General features: G+C 40.7%; 1 protein-coding gene and 1 long non-coding RNA gene across 7 annotated transcripts in view; one reads left to right on the top strand and one right to left on the bottom strand.

Moving 5' to 3' along the window:
* Window positions 1-22658, bottom strand: part of ntng2b (netrin g2b) — a 72455-nt gene that overhangs the window by 30576 nt on the left and 19221 nt on the right. For all 6 annotated transcript variants that reach the window (XM_077194445.1, XM_077194400.1, XM_077194418.1 and 3 more), the window contains exon 3: window positions 19734-20377. In XM_077194445.1, coding sequence (XP_077050560.1) covers window positions 19734-20377 — 644 coding nt within the window. The remainder of the gene's footprint in view (window positions 1-19733; window positions 20378-22658) is intronic.
* LOC143757265 (uncharacterized) lies at window positions 1258-14046 on the top strand. The gene is made up of 4 exons (XR_013210463.1): window positions 1258-1373; window positions 4269-4338; window positions 5204-5336; window positions 13593-14046. It is a non-coding gene; the product is annotated as an uncharacterized LOC143757265 (long non-coding RNA).

Below are 22658 nucleotides of genomic sequence, written 5' to 3'. Positions count from 1 at the left end.
TCAGAAATCTAATTGGAACTGTCGCTGTCGCTCTGACGGTCTTTCTCTTAGTGTCTCTGTGAGTTATGGATTATGTGAGCGGTTTTACGATGAGCAAATCAAACAAACAAAACAAACATGAATCCGCACCGAGACTCCGCAGAAGCCAGGAACTCTCTCATTCTCTGATTTTCTGTCTGGCTTCTCTCTTCTTTTCCTCCTCCGTTCATTAGATGACCAGATCTCTCTGTTTTTCCCTCACACGCATGTCCTGCAATTTATTATGAGCGATTCATTCCCTCTGAGACACTCCAGAGCAGAAAGATGAAGGTATATAAAGAGCAGTTGGTGAAATCTAATGAAGTGAACCGACCCTTGTGCTCTGTTCTGACAGAAAAAACGTTTATTTCTTCGCTACGTGATTGTTGTGTAGTAAAGAGCTATAGTAAATTTCTATTAGATCTGATGGACCATTTTTCTAAGCTCAGCCCCCATTTGTTAATTTTTTTTAATTAATATGTAATATGTAAAATCTCACACAACCTTCTTCTGGCGATGTCTTCAAAGATAAAAGTGATTCATAAACATGTCAATCTTCTTCAAGTTCAAGGTGTTTTCAGTACATTGCTTTATTATGCTTAGCTTTATTTCAAAATAATTGTGTGTGATTATATTCACGCTAGTATGTGTCTGATTCTATCTGTATTTTCTGTAATTGAAATGATAGTTTAATTTTAGTATTTTAAATGTATTTGTAATATGTACAGCTCTTCTGTGTCTTCCTCTTCTGTCTTTCATATTTCAATCAGTGTTATTTTATTGCTTTTTTATATACTGGTAACACTTTATTTTAAAGTCCTTATTACATGCTACATGTAATAAAATAAATTTTGCATAATTACATACAACTAAACCAAACCTGTATCCTAACCTTAACCCTATAGTATTTATTCATATTTTGAACTAGCTTTTATTTTAATATTTTTAGTTTTAATTAAGTTAAGTTTAACTTTTAGTTATTTTAGTACTTTAACTTAATCTAAATTCAGTTGCAGAAACAATATTTCAAATTTTCTGAAATATTTTCTACGTTTTTTTTGTTTTCAGCGTTATTTTAATAACCATTTTTTTAAGTTTTAGTTTTTAATTACAGACTAAAACGTTAGTTCATCTCAATCATCGTAATCACACCGCTTTGATTTAATCATTACTTTGTGTTTCATTCTACAAGAATCAATACTACAGTAGCATTGTTAGCACTGCTTTTCTCTCTCTCTCTCTCTCTCTCTCTCTCTCTCTCTCTCTCTCTCGGTCTGCTTTGCTCCTCAGTCACGCTTCAGTGAGAGTGGTATTCCCTCCGCGATTCCTTCCAACTCCCAATCATCCCAACTCTGGTTCGTTCCTCTCCTCCTCCAGCCACACTCATTCCCATCTTTCCATTTGTCTATCCACATTTTTCCAATTCAACATAGTTCCACACTGTTACTTATTTAACTCATTTTTCAGTGCATGACGTGTGGCTTGTGTTAGTGTGGCGGTAACATCTCAGTACTCAAGGCGTGCGATAGTTTCAAATCCCAGTGTTTTTTAAACTGGATGCGTTATTATTTAGGAAACTGCAATGAACATGTTGATTAACTAATTGTGGATTCTCTAGTTGAACTGAAAGAGAACTGCATGTAAAAGTCAGTTTATGCAAATGCTTTTGTTGTGTTTCAGAAAGCAACAACGCACAAAATGTGTAGCAAGAAGCATTTGCATTCAAATAGTGTGTTGCATGGCATATGTTTCGAGACTAATAAAATGCTGCATTGTAATTGTAATGTAAATTCCATGCAAACAGTATAATGAGAAAGATATATATATATATATATATATATATATATATATATATGCTTTTGAAAGGTTTCTTCTGCTTACAAAGGCTGCATTTATTTGATACAGTAAAAACAGTAATATTGTGAAATATTACTACCATTTAAAATAACCGTTTTCTATGTGAATATATTTTAAAATGTAATTTATTCCTGTGATCAAAGCTGAATTTTCATCACCATTACTCCAGTCTTCAGTGTCACATGATCCTTCAGAAATCATTCTAGTATGATGATTTGCTGCTCAAGAAACATTTATTATTATCATGAATGTTGAAAACAGTTGAGCTGCTTCATATTTTTGTGGAAATCGAGAATAGTTTCAATAGAGCAGCATTTGTTTTAAACAGAAATGTTTTGTAACATTATAAATGTCTTACTATCAATTTAATGCATCCTTAATGCATACTTTTTTTTTTTAAACAAAAATCTGACTGGCAGAAACTTTTAAATAGTAGTGTACATGTTAGTTGTTCATTTTTAAAATTATATCAAAATCAAACATATACTTCTTAAATAAACGTTTTATTAAAAATGTAATCATTTGCTTCGTCATTCAAATTTTCTTCTTTTTCCAGGTCACATAACCTATCCTTAATATTTCTCCCACTCAAGACCACTTTTCACCACCTGAAAATCTAGTCTCACCCAAATTGTATCATCAAAATATCCTGTTTTACTCCAAAATGTCATATTTTGAAATCAAAGTAGGCTATAAACAGCATTTCATACTCAAGATACTTTTTAGTTTTTTTATTTGTAGCCAGCTAACTGTTTTTAAAGGAGTAGCTTCACTCGTTCACTGTAATCTAACTATGACTACAAGTATGACTAGTGTTTCCCCTCGACTACTGTGTGTGTGTGTGTGTGTGTGTGTGTGTGTGTGTGTGTGTGTGTGTGTGTGTGCATAAGTGTGAGCCTCACTACAAACTAACCCCCACTTAAGACCCAATCATTACCCATAATGCCATACGATAAAAGCATTAAGGTCACAGGGTCACTGCATGCTCAGACCTCAGAGGAGTTCAGACAGAGCTTTTAGAGATGACCTTCAACCGAACACAACTGAGTGTGTGTGTATGTGTGTTAAAAGGTTAAAAGTGTTCTGTTTTTTTCTTCTCTTTTACCTGTAACCGTTAATTATGTTTTGGTTGCACTGGGGATTTGTGTATTTTTAAGAATACTATAGTATGTAATATTCCTGCATGTGTTCTTCATGTCGCAGCGTGTGGTTTCAGTGGGGCGTCTAACTGCACAGTAGAAAGTGAATAATTTACATAGACTGCAGCAAAAAAAAACGTCTATCTGTGTGTGTTTGTGTACGCCAGAGATCCAAGCTAGGAATTCAGTGCAGAAACTAGGTTTTGAAGTGCGTGTAGGGGAAAATAGATTACAAACGGAGAAAACACGGCCTTGTACACACACACACACACACACACACACACACACACACACACACACACACACACACACACACACACACACAGAATGTCTCCTCAAAGCTTCTTCAACACGCAAAGAATGAGCATGAGATGGAGGGAAGGAGGGAGGTGAAGGGGAGAAATGCAGCAGAAGACAGAGGAATCAGACTGAAGTTTACATTCTTAAAAATAAAGGCTCTTTATTGGCATTGATGGTTCCATGAAATGTTTCCATTGCTCAGAAGGTTCTTTATAGTTGATCTAAAAAAAGGTTCTAAATAAAATGTTCTTAACACTTCTTTTAAGAACTGTTCACTGAAAGGTTCTTTGAGGAACCCAAAATGGTTCTTTTATGGAATCGCTGTGAAAACTTCCTTTTGGGACCTTTATTTTTAAAGAGTGTAGAAGTGATGCTTTCTTCAATATTTTTGGCTTTCTGCTGCCTTGAAAGTCTTTGCCCACAATTGAAACAATTTGACTATTTGCTCACTCTCATGTCATTATTTTCTTTCTTTATGAAACACAGATGGAAGTGTGTTGGATAGAATGCCTGAGCTTCTTTCCATACAAGGAAAGTGTATTTTTTATTTTCCATACAAAAAAAGCTCTGTAAAAGCCGTCCATAGAACTTGTAGGCAATATTTTAAGACTTTCTGCAGTCATATAGCTTGTTGTGAGTGACACTTTTGAGACACTCGTGACATTTAGCCAAATTTTGAACAATAATTGGTCACGTGTGATGTGTGAGAACCGATGCCATTTGCTGTCAATTATGCCATATTTGCCATATATGTTTAAATTTCTTTTACATTTATATTCATCATAATGGGTTTCAAAATATATTGCACATGTTAACACACTTTTTAACAGACTTTTCACACTGTATATATTGCACATAGACTATAACATCATCTAATTTCAAGTGAGCTTTATATAGAACCAAACAAATATTAAATTACTACAATATCTATCTCTCTGTATCTATATCTCATAGAGAGCAGAGGATATGGCGATGCTGCCTTCAAAAACAAGATGGATGGATGGATGTTTACAGCTGATAAAGAGTAAGATCTCAGCATAATTAAATAGTTCTCTCATTTTTATCACACATGCACACTATTTACTGCTTCTTTTCATAGCATACATACAATAAAATATTATTAAATTCTGGACTCTTCCTCACTATGTCTCTTTCACAGTCATTGCATTAAAAAGAACTCATTCATGCATTTAGGAAACACGCACACACACACATATATATTAAAGCTTAAGAGCATAAGTATTAAATTCAGAGGGAGAGACCTAATATTAAAGGTATTTTCAATACCTACATCTAACATGAATTTTCTCTTTATCATCCTCTGTCTGTTTGCTAAAGATGTATTGTTTTTTGTCTTTTTATATATATATATATATATATATATATATATATATATATATATATATATATATATATATATATTATTCTTCAGTGGATAGACGGACGAACGAATGGGCAGATAGATAGATAGATAGATAGATAGATAGATAGATAGATAGATAGATAGATAGATAGATAGATAGATAGATAGATAGATAGATAGATTATTCAATTTCTGTTAATTTATTCTATTATTTTGCACATCCCTGTGATATATAGTGACTGAGTGTTTATAGTAACAGGCTGTATACTGCCAGCACTTAAAAAATACACTGCTGAAGAGTGTGAAAGCTTTGAGTATGCTACTGTTTTAGCATCTGTGAAAACACTCTTTCCAAGGACATCCTCACACCTTCTCTCTCTCTCTCTCAAAGTGGTTCTCTTGAGAAATAAACAGCAAATATGGGGATTGCTAAAGAGAAGGAGGCATACAGAGACGTAGAGATGGAAAATGAGAGACATGAGACTCAAAGCTCATTTGTTTGTTTTACTTTGTTTTTTCAATGAAGGAGTTCTCCTCAGGAAAATAACTGCATTAAAAAAATTAAGGGAGGATGAGGAGAAGATTTGAGAAAAATGCTGACAGTGAGTTTGGAGGCAGCGGAGGCAGAATACACTGATTATCAAATCAGCCGTCTATGTGTGAGCATAAATCACTCCGTCTGCACTGACACCTCTCTCTATTTCTCAACACTTTCCTCTGAACACGTGAGGAAGAGCTGCTCCACCTGAATTATCTCTGATTTAAACATACTACAATCTCTATGAAGTTGCCAGATATTAAAATGTAACTAATGCCCCGTTTACACAAAGGGAAGACGCAGATATTTCCCTCCGGTTTGGCCTCTCATTTACACGAAAACCCCGTTTTTATCACAGAAAACGATACTCGGTTACTAACGTAACCTCAGTTCTCTCTAGAGAGGGAACGAGTATTGCGTAAGTTTAGCTTACGCTACGGGAAAGATTCATCTTCTCGAGATACTGAAGCCAAAAAATTATCCTTAATTTTGTATTCCTTGTCAACGCAGTGCAGCAGCTAGCAGACCTAGAGCAGGCCATCTCGCGTGGCCATCTCGCGTGCCCGCGCCTTCATAGCGTCACAGCCCGCCAGAATGGGCGTGGCTTAGCGTATAACACTAGGGGCTGTAGGCTGAATTCCCTGGTTTTCGTCGACTGAAGCGAAGTCGCTCGTGGCGCGAGCACGGCCGGTTACGCAATACTCGTTCCCTCTCTAGAGAGAACCGAGGTTACGTTAGTAACCGAGTATCGTTCTCTTACGAGAGGTTCTCTCGTATTGCGTAAGTTTAGCTTACGCTACGGGAACACTTTGTCAACGCCGTGCGCGCCAAGCATCCACATGAGACCCCGAGCTTTCAGGGGAACCCCATAAGTGGAAAAAATAAGGTGGCCAGCCACGCGGGCCATCACTTGTACATAAGCACACATAGGGAATACAGAGCAGCGCGCCGGTCTGTATAGGCACATGGCACACACCCTACTTAGTGCAGCTCAACCAGGAGAGCTGAGTCATGTGAGAGTGATCTGAGCAGGAGATCTGGGCAGAATACACCTCTCCTTCAGACTGACAACAGTTTAGCCTGCAAGGCAGGAACTTCTAGGTTATAAAACCTGACAAAGGTAGACGGGGAGCTCCAGCCCGCCGCTACACATATGTCATGGATAGAAATTCCACTGGACCATGCCCACGAAGAGGCCTGAGGAATGAGCCCTGATGCCCAGAGGGCATTGCAGACCTTTTGACGCGTAAGCGGCCGCTATAGCGTCTACTATCCATCTGGACAGGCTCTGTTTCGAGGAGGCGAGACCCTTGGTGCGCCCACCAACGAAACAAAAAGCTGTTCCGAACGCCTGAAGGAGGCGGAGCGCGTAATGTAAAACCTCAGCGCTCTGACAGGGCAGAGGAGATTCACATCACCTTCGCTGTCAGATGCTGGGAGAGCTGACAACGAAATAACTTGCGCTCTGAATGGAGTGCCCATCACTTTAGGGACATAGCCATGTCTAGGTCTGAGGATACTTTAGAGTCATTCGGTCCGAACTCAAGACACGACGCACTGACAGACAGCACATGCAGGTCCCCTACACGTTTTACTGACGACAGTGCAGTCAGAAAGACGGTTTTCAGTGATAGATATTTCAACCCCACGGTGTCTAGTGGTTCAAATGGAAAAGCTTTCAGGGCCTCGAGGACCAATGAAAGATCCCACATGGGAACCGACGGGGGGCGCGGCGGATTCATCCTTCTAGCTCCTCTAAGGAAGCGGATGGCCAACTCGTGTCTTACCAATGACTGGCCGTGCGTCGATTCTGCGAACGCTGCCACGGCCGCCACGTATACATTGAGCGTGGATGGGGAACTTCCCTTATCCAACAGCTCTTGTAGGAAGGTGAGCAGATGCGCCACCCCGCATGTCCGCGGTTCCAGATCTCTGTCGGTGCACCATCCAGAGAACACCGACCATTTAGACGCGTAGAGCCTTCTCGTGGAAGGGGCTCTAGACTGCGTGATCGTGTTCATCACTCCTTCTGGCAGGGCAACGAGTACCCGTTGATCAACCATAAATGCAGAGACCAGCGCTCTGGATTGGGATGCCAGATCGTGCCGCGAGCCTGAGAGAGGAGATCTGCCCTCACCGGATTCGGCCACGGAGCTGTATGTGACAGCCCTGCTAGTTCCGGGAACCAAATCTGATTCTCCCAACGCGGGGCTATGAGGAGCACCGAGTGGCGCGTTTCCCTGATTCTCTTGATCACCTGTGGCAACAGATAGACCGGAGGGAAAGCATATAGCGGGAGGCTGGGCCAAACCTGGGCCAGCGCATCCTCATCCTTCGAACAGACCGTCGGGCATTGAGCGTTGTCTTTTGACACAAATAGGTCGACTTCCGCTCTGCCGAATAGGCGCCACAGTTTCTGGACCGTTTGGGGTGCAGGGATCATTCCCCTGGGGGAACGTTGTCCCTGGACAGTTTGTCTGGGCCGTCGTTCAAATGGCCAGGCACATGCGCCGCCCTCAGCGAGCGCAGGTGCATTGGAGACCAAATAAGGAGGCGTTCCGTCAGATTGCAGAGATTTCTGGATCTGACACCGCCCTGACGGTTTACATAGGATACCACAGACATGTTGTCCGAGCGGACAAGAACATGCTGGTCCTTTATGAACGGGAGGAAGCACTTCAGCGCGTTCTCGACCGCTATCATTTCCAGACAGATTATGTGAAAACCCTTCTCCTGGTCTGACCACTGGCCAAAGGCCGGTCTGCCCTCGAACAGTGCGCCCCAACCCGAGTTGGACGCGTCTGACGAGATGACTTTACGATAAGAGATGGTTCCCATCATTACTCCCTGCTGGTACCAGTCGGCCACTAACCAGGGCTGCAGAGCTGCTATGCAGGCCTGAGTCACTCTGATTTTCTGGCCGCCAGACACCCGGCGGGACACGCGAGCATTCAACCAGCGTTGGAGCGGGCGCATGCGCAGTAGGCCCAGCTGGAGCATCGCTGCAGCTGATGCCATACAGCCCAACATCCTTTGAAATGTTTTCAAAGGGAGAAAGCTGCCCTTCTGGAAAGATGCGGCTAGGTGGCGAACATGGCGCGCGCGCTGTGTCGATAAACGAGCCGTCATGGTCACCGAGTCCAGTGCTATTCCTAAAAGGAAATTGACTGGCTGGGCAGTAATGAGCTCTTGGTCCAGTTGATCGTGAGACCCAAGCTTTCCAGATGACTGAGAAGCACTGTTCTATGAGATAGCAGTTCTGTCTCTGACTGTGCCAATATCAGCCAATCGTCCAGATAGTTCATTATTCGCAGCCCCTGACTTCTCAGGGGGGCGAGCGCCGCGTCCATGCACTTCGTAAATGTACAGGGTGCCAGGGACAGGCCGAACGGCAGGACGGTGTAATGATATACCTGACCGTCGAAGGCGAATCTCAAAAATTGCCTGTGACGGGGTACTATCTGAATCTGAAAATAGGCATCCTTCAGATCTAGAGAAATAAACCAGTCCCTCGGGCGAACGTGCGTGAGGATTTTCCTGGTCGTAAGCATTTTGAACGGTCTTTTCGCAAGCACTTAGTTCAAATATCTCAGATCTAGGATAGGTCTGAAGGCTCCGTCCTTCTTGGGTACGAGAAAATATCGGCTGTAAAAGCCTGACTCGCTCAGAGAAGGCGGTACCTTTTCTATAGCCCCTTTGCACAGCAGCTTTGCTATTTCTGCGTGAAGTAGGTGTGCTACTTACGCATTCACAATCGTCGCGGTCCGGGCTTGAAAGCGCGGGGGACGGCGAATGAATTGAAGTGTATAGCCCTGCTTTATTGTGCTCAACACCCATTCTGAAATCCCTGGGATAGTTTCCCACGCAGCTATGTGAGCCGCTAGGGGGGAAATCGCCATTTGCGGGCTTGTGAAACTGAACCGGAGCCGAAAGCGCGGTGCGCGCGCTCTCGGTTCTGGGCAATGGCTCCTCGCTGAAAAGCCGAAACCGGCTGATTTATGTGAGATGTCCCAATCATAAGGGATGGGGAACAGTCTTTTGTCATTTTTTGACGCGCGAGCAGCGCTCCGGGCGGGAAAGCTTCCTGTAAGCGTGAGCGCGTGTGCGCGGGCACGAGACTTACAAGTGTATTTGATGCCCCGATCGTAATGGATGGGGAGCGTTTAATTAATGCCCTGCGTTTTGTGATAACACTTAAACGCGCAGGCGCAGCCCGGGGGGAGGTTAGTGTTAGCAAGCGTGAACGCACTCAGGCGGGCACGAGACTTACATTCATAACCTGCTTTCTTTTGTGAAACTGACCCGGAGCCGAAAGCGCGGCGCGCGCGCTCTCGGTTCTGGGCAATGGCTGCTCGCTGAAAGCCGAGACCGTCTGATTTATGTGAGATGTCCCAATCATAAGGGATGGGGAACATTCTTTTTTCACTCTTTGACGCGCGAGCAGCGCTCCGGGTGGAAAAGCTTCCTGTAAGCGTGAGCGCGGGCACTAGACTTACAAGTGTATTTGACGCCCCGATCATAATGGATGGGGAACGTTTTATTAATGCCTTGCGTTTTGTGATAACGCTTAAACGCGCGGGCGGAGCCCGGGGTGAGGTTTGTGTTAGCAAGCGTGAACGCACTCTGGCGGGCACGAGACTTACATTCATAACCTGCTTTCTTGATCGTGTAACAGAGCGGGCAGATAGTGGGCACAGACTTGTGGACACATTTCTTACATTCAACACTCGAGCGGCTTTTCTGCGCTTCATGAGAGTGTGCTCTGCGAGGTTCGGAGTGCTTATGTGTAGTGGTGAACACTGGGGCGTGGGCACTTTCATTACACTTACAACACCGACGGCATGAGCCGGACCAGACATTTTACTCATTTTGAGATTTTTCTGGGTCGCCGTGAAAACGGCGTTTGTGTGCAGGCGAGAGGGTCAACAGACCGGCTCGTTGGCTGCTAATTGAACCACTGCAGTAGCCTGTTTGAAGGGGACTGACAGGGAATAAACTTAAACACGCACGTCTTTTCGGAGGCGATGTGTCTGTTAGTAAGCGTGAGCGCTCGTGAGCGGGCACGTAACTTACATTCTTAATCTGACATTATACTCACTTGAGATTTCTCTGGGTCGCCGCGAGAACGGCGGATGTGTTCAGGCGAGCGGGTTGCATTACCGGCTCGTTGGCTGCCAAATACACCACTGCAGTAGCCTTATCTAAGGGGACTGACATGGCGAGACATTTCGACGGCGGGCCGCAAGCCCGTCCGGGTCATGCAGAGAGCTCGAGAGGGCTCTGCATGACGCGCGAACGGGGACGCGAGGGCGGGGTAGCTCTCTTGTAACGTAAAGAGAGCTAGCCGCGTGCTCGGTGGTCGAGCAGAACTGGAACAGTGTTTGTACGAGGGCGCGCGCACGAGTAGTGGGCACGGGACCTACATGTAACACAGATGATGCCCGTCCGGGTCATGCAGAGAGCTCGAGAGGGCTCTGCATGACGCGCGAACGGGGACACGAGGGCGGGGTAGCTCTCTTGTAACGTAAAGAGAGCTAGCCGCGTGCTCGTACGTGTCCCTCGGCCTCATTCTCAGATGCGACGGCAGTGAGGCTCGTGAGCGGCAGCTGCGCGTTGGTGAGGAGAGGCGGGGGGTGTTGAAGGCTTCGAGTCGAGCCCGCAGGGTCGACAGCGGAAGCCCTTCACAGCCGGAAGTGCGAGGCGTCTTAAAAAAGACACTCGCTGCTCTTTTAGAATAGGTTTTAGAATAGGTTTTAGCAAGGTAAAGGATACGTCGCCGGATAGCGTAGCTCGCACGGATGGCTGAAGGTGGCGAAGACGGCCGGCTTCCTCAGCGCTCTCCTAAGCTGGCTGTCCGCTGTTCGACGGCGGCGGTGGCTTCTCTCAGATCCAGCGATGCGAAGAGCTCGCTGAAGAGACGAAAATCAGGGAATTCAGCCTACAGCCCCTAGTGTTATACGCTAAGCCACGCCCATTCTGGCGGGCTGTGACGCTATGAAGGCGCGGGCGCCCTTCATTGGGCGTGACGTCACGCCGGGCTCACTGGTAGGCTGCAGCAGTTGCCCGCAGGGCAGCCAATGAGCACGCGAGATGGCCTGCTCTAGGTCTGCTAGCTGCTGCACTGCGTTGACAAGGAATACAAAATTAAGGATAATTTTTTGGCTTCAGTATCTCGAGAAGATGAATCTTTCCCGTAGCGTAAGCTAAACTTACGCAATACGAGAGAACCTCTCGTAAGAGAACGATTATTTCTAAAAACTCCGGGCAAAGTGGAGATTTTGGAAAACTCCGTTTGCACGTTTGCATGTAAACTGAGAAAAACTGAGTTTTAGGCAGCCGACGTCACAGTATGCGACAGAACTTGCATCTGCATCAAAAGTGCGACCTCTTTGTTCTTCTTCATCTGTGGATTTATTGGCGGGTCGCATACCAACTTTTAAGGTGCATCCCGCCACCTCCTGTACTGGAGTCACCTCTTTGTTCAAAATAGAAAGAAGAAGTGATTCGTTGCTGTTGTTGCTATTTTCGGGATTCTGATTGGCTAACGTGGGCTTGAGCTTCTCATTACACTGCCACCTACAGGTATGGCATGCTCTTAACGGCATATATACACTTGCAGGTGTGCACAATGTTATTTTTGAAAACGGAGAGGGTGAAATGTCCGTTTATGAAAATAGCCTGCCATGTGTAAACGTAGCCTTTACCCCTAGTCAGATCCTGACTCCACCCACTGGCAATATTTAAAAAATGCTGGAAAAGTGGAGACAGAAGGGACTTTTTGTCAAGGTCGCCACTTTTGAAACATCTCGCGGCACGGATTTAGCCTACCAATACAAATAAATAAAACATCTCCAGTTAACTCTAGCAGTGCATTCATTTCGTTCGTGTGTTAATTAAGAGGCGATCTCGCGTTAAAAAGTGATTACAGTGCTCGTTGCCGCTGCGATCAGTGGTACGTACAGTGTTCTCTTGTGGCTCGCACACAGTCTTCATACGGACGCGCGCTTCAATCCGTTGCAGAGAGACTCTCTATTCGTTCCGGTGAAATCACAAAACAAAATGCACACAAACGTGTCCCTGCTTGATCTACAACCACTGATAAAGATAAAACGGTTTTGATGAGGGGGGGAAAAATCTATACTTCTTAGTGCGGATTAGAACCCAGAACCTCTGACAGGCTTGGCTGTAGTTCTGCCACTGGACCATTATAGTAAATACGTAGAATAGTCGGATCGATGTATTTATTCACATGAACATATATTAGATCTCATTAAATGACAAATTAAACACAATGTACTATTTAAATCGATTGCTGGACATCGTAAATGTTATTGTACATACATCTTATTTATGATTTAGCATTGTATTAGTATCTCTTATCAATTCGAGCCACTGGCTCAATCTGCGGCCTTAAAGGGTAACTCAACCCCTGGTCAGAGTCTGACTCCACCCACTGGCAATATTTGAAAAATGCTGTAAAAGTAGGCAGAGCCCAACGGAGGGGGGGGGCGTGCACCTGAGACCCGCTTCTCTCAGCTGGTGCCTGCTTACCTCACACAGTACCACAACATCCAATAGGAAAATTCAACTGCAGTAGCCACCGTTCAACCTGAAGAGGGCAGCACTCAGACGTTTTTACATCATATATTGTAGAATTAAAACACTTTATACCCAAATGTCAAAACATTTTCTCGAATCGATGAACCGCATTAATAAAGCCCCAGTCTTACAGATCACTAACTAAAAAAGGTTATTTTAGGGTTTAGTTACCCTTTAAGTAGTCTAATCCAGTCACAGGCTGGGAGTAAAAAATAGTCCAGGGACATTGTCATATATATAATATATAGTAATTAAATAATAATAATAATAAAGTAATGTGAAAAAATATAATTCTGATAACTAATGTAAAAAATGAAGAACTTATATATATATGTGTGTGTGTGTGTGTGTGTGTGTGTACATTAAATGGTAATATATATATACATATATATATATAAATAAAATCAATATTCATGTTATATAATTGCATTTAATTTTTATATAATTTAATTATTAAATGTAATGAATACAATTAATATTTATTGATTATATAAAATAAAGTCATAAACAATTAGAAATCTGCTTATGTCATGTTTGTATTGCAAATGCAGCACAATTAAATGCACACAATCAGCAAAAAATCTTCAAGATTGCTAAATGCTAAGATGGTTACGAGGTAAAAGACATGCAATAAAATCCGGGAGACCCAGGAGAGTCACAGCTCAGGGGAGCTTACTTTGTCTTTTCAGGAAAATAAGTAGCAGCGATGCTTATTTTGTGATTTTTACTGACTTGAGCTGTACTGAATGCTGTCGCTAACACTACATCTGTCCTCCAGTGTGACTGACTAACAGCAGTATCAGATGAAGATAGATCCTAGAAGTGCCAAGCGGTGGACGACGGGAAGTAAAGCACAGCTACTGCTCACAAGTTACTCGCAAGGACAGAGAACATGTTCAATGAGAGGAGCCAGCGCAATCCTGCAACTTGTGGCTGTTATAAAGCACACAAAGGAGGAAACAAAAACTGTCTTAAATGATAAGTCCAAAAATGATAAGTCTCCAGAACAGGCAGGAGAATCTCACAAAATATAATTCATAACCAAACATTGACGATAACGGACACTGAAAAAACTAAATGAACAGAAGGTTTAAATACACAGAGATAATTAATGTAACCAGAAACAAGTGCATAACTCAATCAAAAACCGTGGAGACCAACTAGGGAAACGAATTCAGGCAAAGCAGAATAGGGAACAATAAAAATGAAACCAATGCACAACAAACACGTTACTGAGAAAAAAGAAATTATATTTTGCTTAAAGAAAATAAAATAATTTTTGTATTTGACATTATGTTCATGACAATTAAACATTACCCCCCGTCCCCCATTACTCATTACTGTAATGCGAAAATTTTGTTATTCTATGTATATATGTATAAAATAATATATACATTTTTTAACATTACAGTAATCAAAATAAAACATTTTGCATTTCTTTTTATATTTTTGTGTAATATAATATTTTATATACATATTTAATATGCATTTTACTGTATATATATGTATTTATAAATTATATTTTTTTACTATTTTTGTATAAATAATTTTATATAATTTAATCCATTTAACTTTATTACATTTTACTTATATTTTAATATATTTTATATAAATTATGTATTTTGATACACACAGACACATACACACACACACACACACACACACACACACACACACACACACACACACACACACACACATATATATATATATATATAAAATGTATGTTTTTTATTTTATATATTAATTTAGTATTTGAATTTACATTGAATTTATTTTATATTGGTTGTAGTGCCTTTAATTTCTACTGCAGTTATAAAAAAATCAATTAGTATAATTGAGAATTTCATACACCTCAAAAGGGAAACATCTGGACACATTACAGTAAGAACATGTTCAGGGGAAATGTGTTTAATTATCATGAAGTTAATGTCAAAAAAAGATTTTAAAGTTATTAAAAATAGGCTTAATTGCAAAATATAATTTCCTCATTTTTTTTCTTTGTTTTTTGGGTGAAGTGTGATCTGGACAAGCCGAAATATGTGTCTCATGGTCGTTTGCTGCAGGCTTTGTAAAACTCTATAAAGTTGTGATTTGTGAGTCCCCTTCACTGCTCCTCTCAATCCCTGTGTTCTGGAATCTGCAGTGGTTCCTGAGAGAATTCTTTAAAACATCTCTCCGGGGGTCGACCACACACAGTTAACACAATCTCAACACGCTCCCTTTTCTCATGCCCTTCGAGGGGAGGAGGACACAGAGCTATAGTTATAACTCAGAGAGACAGACATCCTGGCTTTCACAAAGTCACACCGCGTTATGCCTGTAGCAGCTGCAGTTTGTGTGTGTGTGTGTGTGTGTACTGACACCAGTCAGCCCTCCAGAGCTTTGAGAGCACAGATTATTCATTGGCGACCTGTAGCTGTCACACTCCACTCTTACACCGTAATGAAATGCATTGTAGGTGCGATTGCATCAAGTGTTGGGCCTTGAAATATTTAGATGCTCTTGACTCAACATTGACATTTATTAATGGAAACAAAACTTCTGTAAACAACTGTATAATTCAACTGGATTTTGAACTTTCGTTGTCAGTTCGCTTGAATCTCCATTTCATTCCTGTCTCAGACTTTAGCGATGCACTGAAAAATATTTGTCCAAAAATGACTTTTGTTTTGGCTGAAACAGTTTTGGAGGCTGAAAGGGTGATGTTTAATTAGTGCTCCTCTGATGCTGCGCTTTGACTGTGTCAGGGTTTATCTTGTGGATAAGCTAAGATGTCAGCTATGTGGACACTAGGGCTGGGTTGATGATATCAGTTTCTTGTTTTTAATCGATCTTCCTTTTCAAGGAACAGATCTTTTAGTCAATTTCAGTTTATGTGATCAAAGCTTCCCTAAACATTATTTGTAGCAGTAGGCCTTTAATCGCAATAAGCTTTGTGCTTTATTACTTTTGAAATAAAACATTCAAAAGTAATAAAGTAATAAACAACGTTTTTTTGACACTCTAAATGTGACGTGTCAGTTTGCCGAAATACATGCACTATATTACATTTTCATTATATCTTTACTTAACCTGTCGTCTTATGTATGTTTGAATAAATCTGGCATGTAAACAAGTTTATATATTATATATCATTAAAAAGTTCATATTAAAACTGCCTCAAGTGCAATTTAAATTTGAAATGCTAAAGTTTGACTGTTTTAGGTTCATTCTGGTGTTACGCAGCACGTTTGAGGTTTGTTTGCATCAAGCAGGTTCAGTTGAGCTCCTGTTTATGTTTGCTGATCAAGGTTTATATGTAAATAAAAGCCTAAATTCAATCTGTTCATCATATAAAATTATTGTATGTCTTCAGAAAATTTGGACTAAACCGCTCAATTCATATTGATTAGTTTTAACAATCTCTTTATGAAGCGCCAAAGTAGTAGTGGTAGTTGCGCATACTGTCAATGGAGGAACAGAAATCTCTCCGATTTCATCAAAAAGATCTTCATTTGCGTTCCGAAGATTAACGAAAGTCTTACGGATGAGAAATGAATGACAGAATTTTCATTTTTGAACGAACAATCCCTTTAATACCTCACATTTAAAGGTTAAGGTTAGTCAGTAATTTACACTAAATTCAGAGGGAAGTGATCATGACAAACTAAAATATGTTTTATGGTGCAAGAAACTTTGAATGACAAACAGTTAGTGAACAGCAAAACAAAGATTATTGGAGTATGTTTTACAAGAAATTACAGTACTTTTTCAGTTTTTCTACCTCATGCTTAGTTCAATCTGTTACTTGTCATTTCTTTGTAATTGTGAAATTCACTAGTAATTTCTGAGAGAAAATATTTTTTTCAGTGTATTACATCCACTCACTAACACAAAATACACTCACTCATATTTCCACACAATCAGCCTGCTTTAGGAAACACAACACACACACACTTGTGATCGATCGAGAGCCGTCAGCCGTATCTTACCCAGTCTCAGCCTAAGAATAACTTATTGATCATCAGATTGTGTTTCCAAGGGTGTGTGTGTGTGTGTGTGTGTTTGCATCGGTGTGTTTAAACGGCTCTATTTATGACTAAATACTACAGGAAATGACTCATCAATAACACAGAGCTACACATGTAGAGCTACACATCACAGGACTGAACTTTATAAATTCAGCTGTATGTTTGTATATGTGTGTGTCTTTAAATGCAACTAACTGTATGTCAAATTAATCACAGCTCTTTGCAACCTCAGCAGCCGTCCGTATAGAAGAACTGTACATCATAGCAAAAGATGAGAGAGTGTGTGTGTGTGTGTGTGTGTGTGTGTGTGTGTGTGTGTGTGTGTGTGTGTGTGTGTGTGTGTGTGTGTGTGTGTGTGTGTGTGTGTGTGTGTGTGTGTGTGTGTGTGTGCGAGTGCGTGCGTGCGTGCGTGCGTGCGTGCGCATGGTCATGTTTGATATTATGAGTGAAAGTCAAATGCAGTGAAGTGTATCTTAATACAGATGTCTACATCCTCTCTCAGTGCGTAAATGACAATCCATAAATCTTACAATAAACACCTTCTCTCAGTATTCATGTACTCATCATAAATACTGAGATTGTAAAATGATCAACATGAGTGTGATCTACAGTAACACACACAATCTCACACTCAGATGGCTCATATTTATTAAATATTTTATGTTTTCAGCTGCTAATAAGATGATGAACAGGGTACAAATTAAGGCCTAAAATGATGATAGTTTCCCTTTAAAACAAAATCATAACTGACAGGTGATACTTAACTTTCAGTGGTCATATTATACTGTATGAGTATTGTTTTCTGTTGATAATTAGTGATAAACTTATTTTTCATATAATTATAATGATGATGATAATAATAATAATGCATAAAGTTCTCCATCTTCTGATGCTTTCATGTTCATTTCTGAAATATTTTGGCTAATGTATGAATACATTTTCAGCTATCAATGATAACTTATTTATTCATTTGTAACATTTATTTATTTATAAAACTTTAAGAGATTAAAAATTGAATGAGATTATTTGTGTTTTTCTTTCATACTGTAGAAAGGGTCCACATTATGTCAGTGTTATGTTTTGTGGTAATTAAAATAAGTTAAAAACAGTTTTTACTACAGTCAACTGAATATCAATTCAACAGAATATGTAAATTATGATTATGGTTGGAGAGGCCAGAATCTGCATTTACAAGGGGATACAGACATACGATGTGTTTAAAACGAGCCATTTGTCATTCAGCATATTCAATTTATGCTATAATTATCTAGAAGTTTATCAAACACAACAAAAGACATTTGTGTTTGATTTGAGCTTCAAATCATGCTTTAAAAGTGTAACAGGACACCCTATTGTGCCCTATTCACAGAAAGGTTTTGATTTACACATTTTTACCGTAGTTAAATCCCTTCCACAGACTTTCCCCCAGCATCAGTGCAGGAAACAGGGAAAGTGTGTGGTTTCCATCTGGGCTGCCCATGGGCATCTCTCTGCGCCTCTGTGATCTCTGACACAACATCAGCTCAGTTCCTACACTCATTAATGCTCACTGTTGTCTGTCTGTGATGTGCTTTCATATCTTATACGTCAGATGTGGGGGATGTATTTTTGCCGTTTTGTAGGATTTTATGGCCTGAAGTCCACTTAAAACGTCAGTTAAGACTTTTTGCATCAATCATAATTTAGTTTATCATGAACATTTTCCACTCTTCTTTGCTATTTTACCTTTAAAACTTTGATAGGTTAATGACCCCTGTTGTGATACATGTTTATATACTAATTGATCTGCAAAATCTGTGTGAAAAGAAGCAAATATTATAAGTGTGACAGAATTTTTTTAACGCAGTAGCTGTCATGTCACGATAGGATAGGAAAGAAAGGGTTATTGTTAACAGACTGTCAGTCACTGCAATAATCTGTGATAGACCTAAGGGTCTCATTTATTCTATTATGACAGTCAATATCTGTACAAGTAATGACTTGAGCATTATTGCAGATCATTTGTGTGCCTCCTGATAGTTATAATAGTTATTGGTTATGATAGCGTGCATTATGATAACAAGCATCTGTTTGCCTCTATAATTATACACGGCGCAATCTGATTAGATGAGTTGCTCCAAATGGTTTATGGATAATAATTGGCCTGACTCAGTAGAGTAGCTTTACTCATAATGATAGCATGGGGTAGATTAGCCATCATCTAATACCAAGTAAGTGTACACAGTCATTATTTCTGTGTCAAGTTGTCGGGGATAGTGGGATGCATTGACATTTTTTTAATAATACTTTATTTTACAATTAATAATGAAAATATGAATTTTAATACATTTAATAAAACTATAAATTAAAATTATATATATATAATATATATATATATATATATATATATATATATATATGTTTAATTTGGGTGTATATATATAAATATATATGTATATATATTAATACATTATATATAAAAATCAAGTAGAACATAAAAAATATTTCATATACCTGGGTTACTTTTTCAAAGTACAATGGAGACAAATTGCAGACGAGGCTGACGAGCTATGTAATGTTATTTTAAAGGTGAAGTATTGAATTGTTTCCTTTCATGTTGCACAAAGAAAAGTAAAAATAAATAAATGCATGAATAAATAAATATAAAAAGAAATGAAAGATTCAATACAGGAAAAAAATTTAAATATATATAGGGCCTACATATTTGTGTGTGTGTGTGTGTGTTTAATTTATTTTTATATTTATTTATTTTATTATTTGTATTATTCAGTATATAAAATTGAGGATTATATGTAATTTAAAAATAATTATATTTGTTTTATCAAGTTTTTTTTTGTTTGTTTTATCAAGTCATTTATCTCTTTTTCATTTCTGCAGGTTTGTTGCTGTATTTTTTCTGTTCTCACCTGGCCAGCACCTCGACGTTTGAAATGGCGTAGAAGTATTTGAGCAGGTTGTCTCTCTGGACGTAGGTTCCTCCGAGCGCGGGCCTGAGGAGCCGGAGCCTGAGATTGGTGAACGTGAAGAAATCTCGTAAACCCTTCATGCTCTCCATCCGCGTGTACAAGCCCTCCATGTTCAGCAGCCTGGGGCCGGCGAAGGTGGCGAAGCGCGGGCGCACCTCGAACCGCACCACCTTCTCATTCTTGGAGCCGACCCAGCGGGAGAACTGCTCGGTGCAGATGACCCGCGTGGCGTTCGCTGCGTTCAGGTCGCGCACGCGTCTCGGCGGCATGTTGAAGGCATCCACGCAGTCGTCGGCGTAGTACTGAAAGGGCTGCCACGTGCGCCCGAAGTTCAGAGACTTCTCCAGCACCATGACCGTGGGCCGGCCGTACTCGAAGGTAATATGAATGTCATCCGTGAGTTCGAGGGTCTTGTTCCAGGACAGGGTGATGTTGGCCTGGAGAGGCTCGGGATAGCGCTGCCACGTGACCGTCTGCCAGTATGTGACCAGGCCGCTGCGCTCGCGGTCCTGCATCAGCTGCGGCGGGTGAGCCAGGTCAGGGTTAGACGCGTCACATTCATCACTGCACAGGTACGGGTTCTCCTGCACACACACAAACAGCCAGGACACTTTACAAAGAGCACTTTTAATATAGAGAATCTATTTGGGGGGTTAGTGCGCGGATGAGGAGGAGGGAGGGTCTGGCTAGTATGCAAGTATATTTGGTGCAAATCAACTGAGCGCCTGTGACATTGAAATTTGTAGTTGTAGAGAATAGCCACACATGTGTATCAGTAAATTTGAAGTCACAGAGAGAAATGTTTTAAGAGTTGCAAACTTGTAGACTTTTTTTTCTTGTCCACAAACACAACACTTGCACCTTCTCAAATACTTCATTGCAGGTGGACAAATCCTATTCTACAAATCACAAATTAGGCAACTCGTAAGATCACATTTTTGCTACAGTTGCTGCAGTAAATGCTCTATCACTTAGAGTACCTTTAAAAGAACTGAATTGCAATTAAATTAAATTAATATGTATTATAGTTTAAATTTATATTAAAGGATATTTATTAATATATTATGTGAATGTGTTGATATTTTAGTTTGATAAATGTTTTTTTAATATATTTTGCATTTGTAGGGGATTTTTATATGGTACTAAATTATATTCACGCTGTATTTATGACCCATTTATTCTCTTTTTGAGCATTGACCTGAAAACTAAATTTCCAACTTAAACTGTGGTAAATCTTGAATGCTTCAAAGCAACAGACTTAAGTTTGATCTCTTTTCAAAGACCACACTTGGCAGATTATTACTGAAGTGAAAAAAGTTTTAAAAAGTGAACTTGAAAAAAAGTTACACAATTTGACCTTTATTGTTATGAAAATGATGTAAAAATTTTAAATTTTTATATTTTCAAAAACATGTTTTACTCTAAAGCTGTGAGAAAAGCAAAGAAAGTCATATTCATTCAATTAAATGAATATGTATTATAGTTTAAATTTATATTAAAGATAGGGTAGGAATTTTTTAATAAAAACATTTGTTATACTGGTTGAAACTTTTGCAATTTAACAAAAATTGCAATTTAGTATGTTTAAAATATGTTAACTTTTAAATGCAATATTGAAAAAGTACACAGGTGCACATTCAATACAAGCACACTTATTTTTCACAAAGACAGACAGTGTTCAGACAGTTGATGTGATAGAGAGATTGATTGATTGATTGATTGATTGATCGAGTGAGTGAGTGAGTGAGTGAGTGAGTGAGTGAGTGAGTGAGTGAGAGTGAGTGAGTGAGTGTGAGAGTGTGAGAGTGAGTGAGTGAGTGAGTGTGAGAGTGAGTGATGGTGAGTGAGTGAGTGAGTGAGTGTGAGAGTGAGTGAGTGAGTGAGTGAGTGAGTGTGAGAGTGAGTGAGTGAGTGAGTGAGTGTGAGAGTGAGTGATGGTGAGTGAGTGAGTGAGTGTGAGAGTGAGTGATGGTGAGTGAGTGAGTGAGTGAGTGAGTGAGTGAATGAGTGAGTGAGTGAGGGAGTGTGAAAGTGAGTGAGTGAGTGAGTGAGTGAGTGAGTGAGTGAGTGAGTGAGTGAGTGTGAGAGTGAGTGAGTGAGTGAGTGAGTGAGTGTGACAGTGAGTGTGAGAGTGAGTGAGTGAGTGAGTGAGTGAGTGTGTGAGTGTGAGAGTGTGTGAGTGTGAGAGTGAGTGAGTGAGTGTGAGTGAGTGAGTGTGAGAGTGAGTGAGTGAGTGAGTGAGTGTGAGAGTGAGTGAGTGTGAGAGTGAGTGAGTGAGTGTGAGAGTAAGTGAGTGTGAGAGTGAGTGAGTGAGTGTGAGAGTGAGTTTGAGAGTGAGTGAGTGAGTGTGAGAGTGAGTGAGTGGGAGAGTGAGTGTGAGAGTGAGTGTGTGAGTGTGAGTGTGAGAGTGAGTGAGTGAGTGTGAGAGTGAGTGAGTGGGAGAGTGAGTGTGAGAGTGAGTGTGTGAGTGTGAGAGTGAGTGAGTGAGTGTGAGAGTGAGTGTGAGAGTGAGTGAGTGAGTGAGTGAGTGAGTGAGTGAGTGAGTGAGTGAGTGAGTGAGTGAGTGTGAGTAAGTGTGATAGTGAGTGAGTGAGTGAGTGAGTGAGTGAGTGTGAGAGTGAGTGAGTGTGAGAGTGAGTGTGAGAGTGAGTGAGTGTGAGAGTGAGTGAGTGAGTGAGTGTGAGTGTGAGAGTGAGTGAGTGAGTGTGAGAGTGAGTGAGTGAGTGTGAGAGTGAGTGAGTGAGAGAGAGAGTGAGTGAGTAAGTGTGAGAGTGAGTGAGTGAGTGTGAGAGTGAGTGAGTGAGTGTGTGAGTGTGAGTGAGTGTGAGAGTGAGTGAGTGAGTGTGAGTAAGTGTGAGAGTGAGT

This window comes from Siphateles boraxobius, unplaced genomic scaffold (assembly GCF_051911475.1).
Source record: "Siphateles boraxobius isolate OS27281-9 unplaced genomic scaffold, OSU_SipBor_1 11, whole genome shotgun sequence".
In the NCBI taxonomy this organism is placed as follows: Eukaryota; Metazoa; Chordata; class Actinopteri; order Cypriniformes; family Leuciscidae; genus Siphateles; species Siphateles boraxobius.
The sequence above is the reverse complement of the archived record's forward strand: the minus strand, read 5'-3'. Positions and strand labels throughout refer to the sequence as shown.